At 53.3% G+C, this 12061-nt stretch overlaps 1 protein-coding gene across 3 annotated transcripts in view; it reads right to left on the reverse strand.

Moving 5' to 3' along the window:
* SDK2 (sidekick cell adhesion molecule 2) overlaps positions 1-12061 on the reverse strand; it is a 266842-nt gene that overhangs the window by 131762 nt on the left and 123019 nt on the right. For all 3 annotated transcript variants that reach the window (XM_058561479.1, XM_058561480.1, XM_058561478.1), the window contains exon 2: positions 9708-9867. In XM_058561479.1, the coding sequence (XP_058417462.1) occupies positions 9708-9867 (160 nt within the window). The remainder of the gene's footprint in view (positions 1-9707; positions 9868-12061) is intronic.

The following is a 12061-nucleotide window of genomic DNA, read 5'->3' on the forward strand; positions in this document are numbered from 1 at the left end:
TGGTGAGAGAGGAGGCTGGAAAGAGGGGCAGGACCAGGTTACACAGGGACCTGTGCTCCCTTGACCAAAATCCTCTAGAGACTGCTCCCCACCTGCAGGATGTAGCCCAGAATGTTCTTCCTGGCATTCATGGTCCTCCTTCTGCCATCTGGTGCCAGCCGTGTCTCTCCCCACTTCAGGGCAGCGCTGTGTGTCAGCCGTCCATCTCGTCATGCTCATCCCGGCCTCCACTTCTTCACTCCTATTTTGCCTCTGAGCATTCCCTACGCTCTCTGCCTCCACCTCCCCATCCTTCACTAGCTCCTCAGCCTGCCCATCCTCACTCTCTCTAACATCACCAGACATCGATGTCCCTAATCTTGCTGACAGTTGTTAGTATCCAGCAGCAGCTGACACAGATGGCCAGTTGGTCCTTCTCAAAACCTCCTCTTCCCTTCCATGACACCCTAGTCTCCAGGTTTTCCTCCTCTGTCTTGGCCTCTTGGCTTTGTTCTGCTGGGCTGGTTTTTGCCTCCTTTATGTATTTACCTTCTGGCACCCTAGAGCTCTATCCTCGGTGCTGTGTCCACTCTCTCATGCTGCCCATTCCCATGGTGTCAACTGTCACGTTGACATCGGTGACTCCTAAATCAAGATCTGCAGCTCAGGCTTTTCTGCTCAGTTCCAGGCATGAGTATCTTCTTGCCTGTTGCACGTCTCTACCCGACGTCTCGCCAAGCATCCCAAACCGAGTGCAGTGACTTCCCACGAAGCCCACGCTCTTCCAGTGCATCCTTCATCAACTGCCCCACCACCTACCTTCCTCCCTCCCCCGCCGTGTCCAGCTGGTCATCGAGTCTTGTCAATTCTACCTCTTAAATATGTCTCAGACCCATCCATTCCTCCCATTTCCACCGTCTCCAAGACGGCCCAAGCCATCACCCTCCCTCCATGACTGACCAGCCCAGCCCCTAACTGCTGTCCTCCAGTCCACTTCCCACCAGCTGCCTGGCTAAATATTTTTTTTTTTGTTTTGTTTTGTGAGGAGATCAGCCCTGAGCTAACATCCGCCAATCCTCCTCTTTTTTTTTTTTTGCTGAGGAAGACGGCCCTGGGCTAACATCGGTGCCTATCTTCCTCCACTTTATATGGGACGCCGCCACAGCATGGCCCACCAAGCAGTACTTCGGTGCGCGCCCGGGATCCGAACCAGCGAACCCCGGGCCGCCGCAGCGGAGCGCGCGCACCTAACCGCTTGCACCACCGGGCCGGCCCCCTAAATATTTTTTAAATGTACATCTGATCATGTCCCTTCCCTGTGACAAAACCCTCAAAGGCTCACAACACAGTTTTTCACATGAGATAAGAGCTCCCTACGATAGCCGGCCAGCCCCCACTTGGTCGCCCTGTCCACTTCTCCAGCGGCCTGCCCTCCTTGCCCATCCCGGCCCTCTTTCAGCTGCTCCCACCTCAACGTCTGTACACCCCCGCCCCCCCGAGGGCTCCAGCCCTGGAGTTCCACCTCCAGCTACCTCTACTCAGTCTCGAGGTCTCAGTGTCCCCAGTAACGCCGTCTTTGAACTGTACATTCCCTTGATAGCACTCATCAAAACTGGAGTCCATCGATACTTGCAGAATGATTGAATCTTGCTTGTACTCTGGACCGTACGCTCTATGAGGGGGAGGGTCCTCCTGTCTGATTTAGCACGGCATCACCAGTGCCCAGTGTCTGCGTGCCAGGAGGGCCTCCCCCATCCACTCCCGTCCACACCCCGTAGCTCATCCCCTCTCGGTTCAAGTTCTGTGTCTTCCAGAAGCTGCCCCAGTTTCTCTAGGACACTCCCTTGGCCTCTGTCACCTGCTGTCGCTCCTTAGTCCAGGCACTTACAGGCCATGAATGCACATCCTCCTCCTTGAGCAGAACAAACGTTTCGCCAGGGCGGCGGGGAGGGCGGGCACTGCCTTTTTTCTGGTCCCCCCCTTCCAGCTCTGCGCCTGCGCCAGGCAAGCAGAAGGTCCTACATCTCTGCCTGATGAATGAGCAGATGTCGGTGTCCCCCGACGGCCCTTTGTCAGGTTCGGGGGAGACCCAGCTCTCTCTCTCGTCGTGGTTCTACGGCTTCCGTCCCTGGGTAGGGCACTGAGCCCCGAAGCCTCGCGGTCCTCACTCTCAAGATGCCTCCCCGGCAGGAGTTGCTGATGTTCAGGGATTGAGAATAAGAACCTAAATGGAGGCGGCCAGCATGGGGCCCAGCACAGGTACATGATCTTCTGGAGCGTCCCTTATTGAGAGTTAACATATGTGAAGCACTTAGAACAGAGCTGGGTCCATGGTAAGGTCCACGTCTTGGCTGTGAATAGTTCTCCTTCTGCAGCGGTTTAGAAGGCTGGCAGGGGCCATCCCCAGAAACCTGGCCCTGGCAGTGTCACTGTCCTGGGAAAGGACGAGCACGGCAAGACAGCTCAGAGCAGAGGAGGGACACAGGCTTGGGGATGGAAAGATCCTGGGGGACACCTGACTCTCCAGGTCTGGCTGTGTGACCTTGGGCGAGTTGCTGAACCTCAGTGAGCTGTGATTTCTAGCTATGAAGCAGAGATAATAATAGTACCAGTCTCTCAGAACTGCTGCCGGTAAGAGCTTGGCTCTGCTCCTGGCACCCACGTGGCATGTGCTCTGGTATCCTCTGGGAAGCCTGCCGACCTCTGCCTCCCCAGCTTCTGCCGCCTGCTCTCTCTTCTAACGGGAGGCCAGAGGATAAGCGAGAGACAAAGCAGCTGGCTTTGTCTCCATGAGTCGCTCGTCATCCTTTCCTCCGAAGAATTTCAAAGGCTGCAGCGGCTCTGCACGCATGTCCCCTGCCTTGCGCTCCTCTCTGGGGCCATCGTGCGTGTGGGTCTCTGCCTCGGCCGGGCTTTCTTCCCCCACTCGCTGAGCCTGGGCAGTTCCTCGACACCACAGATCCACCGAAGGGCTGTCAGCCTGGCAGAGGGCCTGGGGACCCAGCCTGGGATGGGACGGATGCCCAGCCTGGCTCATTTGAGCTCCCCGCCCCCACACCTGCTCTGCTCCACGCCAACCAGGGGCCATCTGGGGCCCCAGGGGCTGGACTTGGCCTCAGCTCGTCTCATGCCCTCACACTTGCCCCTCAGGAGGGTCTGAGAGACCCCTGGCTTCCTGCCTCTTGGGCCAGAAGAATGACACACAGTGACAAGGGTGGGGCAGAAGGAGCCCGATCGGGAAGCTGTGTGTGTCTGTGCAGAAAGGACAAGAACACACTCGGCAGACAGACCTGCACTTGCTCTCTGGATGTCCCCAGGCAAGTTCCGGAACTTCCCTGAGCTTCAGGTTGCTTGTTTGCAAAACGAGAGTAATGCCACTCACCTCCTAGTGTTGCTGTGAGATGATGGATGTGAAGTACCTGGCGCCAAGCGAACCTCTATCAACAGTTCTTCGTGTGTGCACACCTGGTCATGCATGGGAATCTAAGTGTATGTGTGTGTGTGTGTGTGCGTGTGAGATCTGCCCAGGTGACTTGTTTTTCTTATTTGATTTTAAGTGTGAGAATAATTATGGGAGAAGGCATTTCCAGGGTGGGACAAAATAATCTGGCTGATGACTTCGCCAGGACATAGTCACAAAGACAAAAGGTTACCGTCCACCCTCCCTCCCTCCTCCCCCATTGCCACTGCCTGACCTGCCATTTAGAGCTGGTGGGGGTCTCCCAGCTGTGCAGCTCTGGCTGGTGAAATGGATGTAAAGTGAGGCTGAATTGATTCAGCCTGGGGAGATGGCCCCCGGTGGGGAGGGGAGAGTAGGAGAGGCGAGGTGAGGCGAGGGGGGCCGAGACGAGGGAGTGTGGAGGAGCCGTCTGATGGAAGAGGCTCCAGAGGCAACGTAAGAGGGCCTGACCTTTATGTGAGTTACCATCCCATATAGTCAGGAAGTTACACAAACACACAAGCGTCGCCCAGATGCACACTCACAACCATTAAACACGTATACAAGGCTGTGAAGGAATCTCACACACACACACACACACACACAAACTCTAACAAACACATTAGACCTTATGTGTCCAATGAGTATTGTGTTCAACCTCCCTCCACCCGCATCCAGCACACACACTGATAGTCACTGTGTACGCCTGTTCCACAGTAGGGGTGGGCAGTGGGGACAATTCCCAAACTTTTGGGAGGGTCTTCCCAGGCAGTATCCCATTCACATGGGACAAGGGATCTCATCTCTTTCGAGTCCGATTTTGCTTTGTATCCAAGTAGTACCCCCGACTGTTATAGTCACTTTATTTCTCAAACTGGGAATTCAAGGCTGGTTTCAAAATGGATAAAGCCATGTTACCCACAAGGGGCTCTCAGAGGACTTGACAAAGAGCGTTCTAGAAAGGGTCCTGGGGCACAGCTGTGTCATTGGAATAGGTGTGCACAGCCCCCGTGGCCACTTGGGAGGAGATATGCTCATTTAGACCCGTGGTTTCTGGTGGGTTTGTTACCAGATTTGTCCTGTTATTCTGTGGAGACAGACACCTTGTATAATCCTAACAGGTACCATTAGTTTCATGTCTGTTGCACCAGGGACTGGGCTTGTCCCATAGAATCTCATTTGATCTTTACTATAACCCTCTAAAGTAGGCATTACTGTGCCTGACGTCAAGACGAGAAGACAAACTCAGGGTGGCTCACTCATTCTGCCCAAGGTCACAGAGCTAGTCAGTGGTAAGAGCATGACTGTATTCAGGTGGCCCTAACTCCACAGTCCGTGCCCTTCCCACTTGGCCCTCCGCAGATGGATGTGGATCCACATACTCACCATAGTCACATGTACTCAAAAGGGTGCGTAGGCTTGCCTTTTGTAGATGTCATGCGCGCGCGCGCACACACACACACACACACACACACACACGAGGACATCAGGTCCATTCTGTTACAGATCGCACTGAGAATAAAGACCCTTGGAGACTGGATGTGAATGCAAACTTCCTCCTTTGAAGACGGGGCGGGGGGGAAGCATAGGTAAATTTATGGCAGCACTTCCAGTCTTATTTTCTCTCGACTTGCAGAGTCAATTCAGCCATCTTTGTGCCTGAAAATTGGATATTATCACGATCAAAGCCTGGGGTTTGCAAGAGACTAAGAAGTCCTCCGCAGCAAGCAGTGGTCAGAGAAATATGGGATGAGGAGCTGGCCAACCTCCTATGTGATGTAATTATCAGAATGCATTTATGCAAAAGGTGAATCTGGAACATTTTGTTGAGTCAAAAAGCAAGAAAGTGCTAGAAATCCAATGGACACCCAAATCCAATGTCAAAAGGACCCAGGATCCAGCTTGAAGTAGCTCCACTGACCAAGTTTGGGTTACTATGAGCATCAAAGTGAACAAGGACAGGGATGAATTAAAACACAATGAATAGGAAAAGTCATCCATGAGTTCACACTAATGCTAAATTATTTTAAAGGGGGTGAGAAAGGAAAGATCTTTTTTACAAAACAATGCCAACTAATATGAGTAAGAGGAATGATCAAAATAGAAAATCTCCTTATCACAACCACCATGGTAATAACTGATTGAGGTAAGACTCATCAATGGATACCAAACCACTGGGTGGGAGATCCCTGGGGAGGAGAATATTCACACAGCCTCAAGGGATTATCTAAAGGGAAGAAGATACCTCAATACCTTGACAGTGGAGAAATCTGGTGACTATCACCTTGACCAGTTGATCAGACCTACCATCACCAATAATAGGGGACACTGACGTGGTGTGCCTTCAGGTATGAAGCATTGAGAAGGATGCATATCTACATAATATTCTTGCCAAAAAGGTTTAACATGAGTGTAATTATGAGGATGTAACTGGACAAATCCACGCTGGGGGACATTCTGAAAAATTGGCTGAACTCTCAAAAATGCCATGAAAGATAGGCTAAAAGAGTGAGGAGCAGTTCTAGATTTAAGGCATCTAAAGAGTCATGGCAACTAAATTCAATGTGCAGTCCTCAATTAGGTCCTGCATTGAACAACAACACTAAAAATGGCCACAAAGGACATAATTGGGACAAATGGAGACATTTGGATATGGACTCTGCATTAGATGGTAGTATTGTATCAGTGTGAAATTTCCTGAGTGTGAAAGTTGCAGTGCGGTTATGTGGGAGAATGCCTTGTTCTTAGGACACTCTACTTGGGGTGAAGTCACATGATGTCTGCCACTAATTCTTAAAAAATTCAGCAAAAACGCAGGTGCGTATGTGTGTACAGCAAAAATGCGCGTGCATACGTGTGTAGAGCAAAAACACGCGTGCATAAGTGTGCACACCAAAAACACACGTGCATACGTGTGTGCAGCAAAAACACACCTGCATACGTGTGTACAGCAAAAACGTGCGTGCATACGTGTGTACAACAAAAACGTGCATGCGTATATGTGTACAGCAAAAACGTGTGTGCATATATGTGTACAGAAAGAGTGACAGAGAGCACAAAGGATGCCAAACATTAACAACTGGTGGATGGTAAAATGTATACAGGTGTTTATGGCACTATATTTACAATTTTTCTAAGATTTGAAAATTTTCAAAATTAAAAGAAAAGCAAGCAAGCAAGAAAGAAAAGCACCTGCTGTGAGCCGGGCCCTCACTGGGGGCATGGGTGGTGAAGTGGACACGGGTGGCTTCTGTCTGCCCCACCACCCTTTTCCCTTCTGCTGACAGCTCTTGCCCTCTTTCCCACCACGTGGCTCTAGTGTGGGGGCGGCCACACACAGTGTCCTATGGCCGGGAGTAGACACACGATGCAGGCCTGGCCAATCATGGTGCTTCATGCCACTGCCCACCAGGATTGGTCAGAGATGATCCGAGCTGGGCCAATCAGAATCCTTCCCTGGGACTTTCTACCTGAAACTTTCAGGGAAGTTCTTTCCATTCTGAAATCATGTGGCTCTAAGCCTGTGATCCCTGCACCTGTCAGTGTCACTCACCATGTGGGAAGGAAGTCTGAACCCAGAGGTGGGTCTAGCTGAGCAGCCCAGAGAGGAGAGGGCCTGGCAGTATCAAGTTCTTGGTTCTAAGTCCAGAGGTCCCTGGAACCGCCAAGGGTCCTGAAGCTCTGACCTCAGTTCTATGGTCTACTTGCAGTGTCTCATGTAAATAATCAGAAGGCAAGGTGTAATGGGATGTATTATGGACAGTCAAAAAGGGCAGAGAGAGGCAGAAATGTGTGTGTGTGTGTGTGTGTGTGTGTATAAGAAAGAGAGAGAGACTGAGATTGAGACCACACCCGTGTACTATCAGGAAAGGCTTTCTGAAAGAGCTAGAGCCCTGCAGGAGAAAGAAGGTTCCGGAAGGGGCAATATTCCAAGTGGAGGGGACGGGACAGTTTGGACAAGGCAGAAGAGAGCACACAAATAGGGAATGGTCCTGGGACCCGCGATGTGATGGTCCTGTTTGATGGAAGCATGCTACCTCAGATGGGAATAGCAGGGATGCTACCTCAGATGGGAATAGCAGGGGGTAAGGCAGATGCTCTCAGTAGCAGACCTGGAAGAGCTCTGAAGGCCATCCTAAGAGTGCAGACCTCTCCTTGTGGGCACAGCACATTTTTGATGAGAGGAGAATCCTGATCAGACCTGCACTCAGGCACCCGGCTGCCGCCATGTGTAACAGCCAGCCTTCTTGGGGGTGAGGAGGCAAGGGAGTGAGTTTCCCAAGTGGAAGCTCGAATAACTTCCACCCAACCAAGCTCTGAAATAGAATATTTGCATTCTCCCCACTGCTTTGTTTTCTAGAACTTGCACAGTTAGTGGAAAGATTGCTTAGGACACACATTAAGGAAGCGATGGCAGCGATTATTCTTCAACGAGAGGCGGTGTGGTGGGTGGTGAGAACTCCAGCCCTGGAGTCAGATAACTTATATTTGAAGCCCAGCTCAACAACCTGACCTTGGAGAGTTGTTTAGTCTCTCCAAGCTCAGTTTGCTTATCTGTAGAATGGGGAAAATAACTGGACCTACTCACGGGATTGCTGGCAGGATTAAAGGAGATAATCACAGAGCGCACATCACAATGTCTGCCACGTAATACCTTCTTTTTCGTTGTCAGTGATTATCATTATTATTACCATCATCAGCAGCTGGACTCTGACCGCTGGCTGTCTGCCTCCAGGGACAGAGAGCTGACTGTTTCTAGAGGTAGCCCATTCCATTGCTGGGCAAGCCTAATCCTTAAACTGAGCTAGCATCTGCTTCTGTGTCCTTGCAGTCCCAGGGCGCCAAGGGAGTGGCTCTGAACCTGACAGAGAACCAACTCTCCTCCTCCTGGAACCTGCCTCCAGGAGAACCTCCCTGCCAGCAGAAGTCGAGGGCAGGCTGGGAGGCCCTGGTAGTGTTCACACCCTTGGCATGCCATCCGCATGCTCTTGGTGTCCCATGCCAGCACGCCCACCATCCAAGAGGATGTGGGGCTCTTCACAGACTGCCAGCCCTGCCCGGGGGTGCCAGACAGCAGTCAGGAGTGGTTCTGGGCCCCCAACTGAAATCCGTCGCAGGGGCTGCTCAGGAAGGGCCCTCTGGTCTCCTCTTGGGCTCCCTGGGCACCCAAGGGCCAGAGTGGTCTGTCCCTTCACCGTCCACAGATGGGAAGCTGGTCTTCCTGCCCTGGCCCCTCCTGCTCCCTCTTTTGCCAAACTGTCCACACTCACCAGCCAATCCAGTCCAGGGTCGGGGCAGAAGGAACCGGGGGTGGAGGTCACCCCAAACTCTGGCCTCCCTGCTTGTAAATACAATGATGGTTCTCTGGAAAGGACAGACCCTCAAGCAATTAAAGCCCCCTCCCCTCATTTGCATTCCTGTCCCTGGTGGCAGATTTGTATCAACATTCCCAGGACAAGACAATCTTGTTTCCCCAACAAAACCAATTATGCACATCAGGCCTGGGGATTAACCACCAGCCACAGGATTGGGAGCCCATAACAAAGGCCTGGATGGGGGACAGGAGCAGGACAGAGGGAGAGCCTGGAAGGGCTGGAGGCCGGCGGGGCTTGGGGAGTAGCTGCTCCATGCTCGCTGGCTCACACTTCTAGCAGCAAACCTGCCCTGGCTGAGACCCTTCTCTCTCCCTCCTCTCCCTTCTCCCCACTTGGCAGTGTCCCGGGGAGGGAAGGGCCGGCCCAGAGCCCAGTGCAGGGGCACAAACAGGGAGTGGAGGTAAGCCTAAAGGCCCCGGCGGGGCCACCTCCATGTCCCACCTGAATTGCTCCCCTAAAAAGAAGATGTGGTTCCCTTACTGAACCCAGGGTGCAGCATGCCCTGCCCCTCTGTTGGGCCCAGGCCCCTCTTAGAGCACCTCCTAGAGATAGCAGAGTTCTGGGGGTGGGGAAGGGAGGACGGGGCTCTGGTCACAGCCACGGCTCCCATAGTAATAGTAAGCTCCCCTACCCCAATCTTTGCCTCTGCCCCATCCACTATGGCATGGGCCACCCTGTCTGGGCAGTGCCCTCGGCCCACCACCCAGCCATCCTCTGCTGGGATCACCATGGGGGGACTTCTCACCCCTGGGACAGGGCTATCTTTGCCCCTCAACTTCGCCACCCCAGCCTCCCAGTAGCACTGGAGTGGGAGCCCCTGCCCCCAAACTGCCACACAAGCCCCCACCCAGGTACCCCTCCAGGGCAGGCAGTGGTCCCAGCAGCCGGGCGGGACGGGAGGGGGCGCGGCTTGCCTGTACTCCAGGGAGAACTTGGTCAGCTCCCTGTTGTTGTGGAGCCACTTGAACTCCAGCGGCCAGCTGCCCTCGGCCATGCACGTGAGCACCAGGCGGTTCCCCTCCAGGTGCACCTGCGTCCGCACCGGCTCCGTCTTGAAATAGGGGGCCACGTCATCTGCGGGGAACAGAGACACAAAACCAGGGTTACCACTTGCTCACCTTTGTGCGGTTGCTCATTTCACGCCCTCACGCCCCTAGGCAGACGGAGCAGGTGCAGCCAGGTAACTTGCCCAAGGTCACATGGCTGGGAAGGACTTGAACTCTGCTTGGTCTTGGTCTTCAGAATGAGTCCTCCACGCCTACCAACCAGCTCCACACCTCCCTCCTCTCAGACCATACCAGGCTCCCACCTCTGCCGCCACCCCCACACTCTGGTACCTTCCGTCTCTCCCTGCTAGGGATCCCCATCCATTCCGTTCCCTTTGCTTCTGGATTTCTCCCTTCAGAGCAGAAGGAAGGGGAGGCACTTACTGCACCTCAGCCAGAGAACGTAAATGTCACTAGGGAAACAGGGTGGTGGGTTGACATAAGATACAGTGATGGGGGGTGTCCTGAGTCCTGCTCCCCAAGACTGGGGGAAAGCCCTCAAAGGCTTCAAGGGCAGAGTCCGTTCAGTGGACACCCTCCACCAGCAGGCTACGTGATCCTTCTGTCCTCTCACCCTCGGATTTAACCAGAATTGGGTGTCCATGGCCTTCAGATAGGTTATGCATTTGTGTCACAGCCTCACTCTGGGCTCAAGCACAGACTGACAACTCAACAGAAGCTGTAAGGTTCGCTTGAGACCCAGGTCAAAGGGCCAGGCTGCATAGCACCCCACCCCATGCCCAAGGTCTCAATCTTATGAGTGTATAACTTGTCACTATTTGGGGGAGTCTTCCTTGAACCTCATCCCTGCTACTGACCCTCACCGTGGGGGCCACCAGAGGGGCAAACCTGGGAGAGGACTGATGGCGCTGGCAGAGCAAGTGCAGGCATGCACGAAAGGCCCACCCTGGACCACCATCTCTCCGCGAGAAGCTGATGCTTCAATCCCAATTTGAGGCTGCTTCCTCAAACACCCCTCCTTCACTCTTAACAACTGTCACGTGTGCCTTAAAAATGGTTGAAAAGGCACCTCTTTGAGAGCATGTACTCGAGGGAGTGGGCACCACCCCCTGGCCCCTTGCTTCTAGAGTCCTAGCCCAGCTCTGGCCTGGGGACGGAGGGCAGAGAGACCAGCAGGCACCCGTTTGCCAAGGAAAATGATTCCCCACACCCTGAGGCAGCCAGCTCTGCTCTCAGTTTAACAAATGGGCATATTCGCACTTCAAAGGCGCATTCATATTCTCCAGCAGCTTTCAAGAGCCCTTTGAATCCCATTTTGCAAAACCCACTGTTAGTTCCTGTCATCACTCGTTTGTTTTAAAACAATAACATTCCCAGCCCTAGAGTGATTAAATCCCTTCGATGTGGGGCTGACTCAGAGCCAGAACAGTCAGAGGGGGCAGGCGGTGTGCGTGCTTCCACGCACACACGCGCACACACGCGCTCTGCACCCAGACGCCCTCGTCTCTGTGAACTGGCTCGCTGGGCAATTTGCTCCCAGGTCTGCGTTTGCCAGTTCATTCCTCAGGCTCTCCCAGGGGTGCCAGCCAGGAGCAGGATGACTTTTGCTTGGATGGGTTGATTCCAGTGGCTGCCAGAGATAATGACTTGGGGGAAGAGGAAAGAGGGGCCATGTCCTTTCCTGAGAACCTGCTGGCTACCGAGCCCTGAGCTAGGTGCTCGGCATCCCCCATCTCACGTTATCCTCACAAGGGGACCGGGAGAGACTAAGGCTCCTCTCCCCAAGGAGGCCCTGCCATATGCTCGGTCACACCCTCTTTTCCTGAAAAGCCCCTGCCTTTGGGCTACAGGAATTTGGAGGGGGGAGGTTCTATGCAGGACTGAGAGCAATGGCAGGGAGTCCAGCCGGCCGGTTTTCCTTGATGGGCCGGCCCTCCTCCAAAAGCAGGAGACTGCAGGGACTGCAAATGTGTGTGCTGTAGGAGGAAAGACACTGATGGGAAAAGGATATGGGTGGGGATAGCAGTGTGTGCATGCGTGTTTGTGTCTGTGTGTGTGCGTGCGTGTCTTTGAGTGTCTGTGTGCATCTGTGTACGTATGCAGGTATGTGTACCTGTGTGTCTCTGTGTGTGTCTTTATGTGCAGGAACAAATTTTTGTGTCACGAATGCACACAAATCATCGACAGTGGGCAAATTATTTAACCTTTTGCACCTCAGTCTCTTTAGCTGTAAATTGAGTTTACATTTGTTGTGAGGATTA

The sequence above is a fragment of the Diceros bicornis genome, chromosome 18, assembly GCF_020826845.1.
Source record: "Diceros bicornis minor isolate mBicDic1 chromosome 18, mDicBic1.mat.cur, whole genome shotgun sequence".
Classification (NCBI taxonomy): Eukaryota; Metazoa; Chordata; class Mammalia; order Perissodactyla; family Rhinocerotidae; genus Diceros; species Diceros bicornis.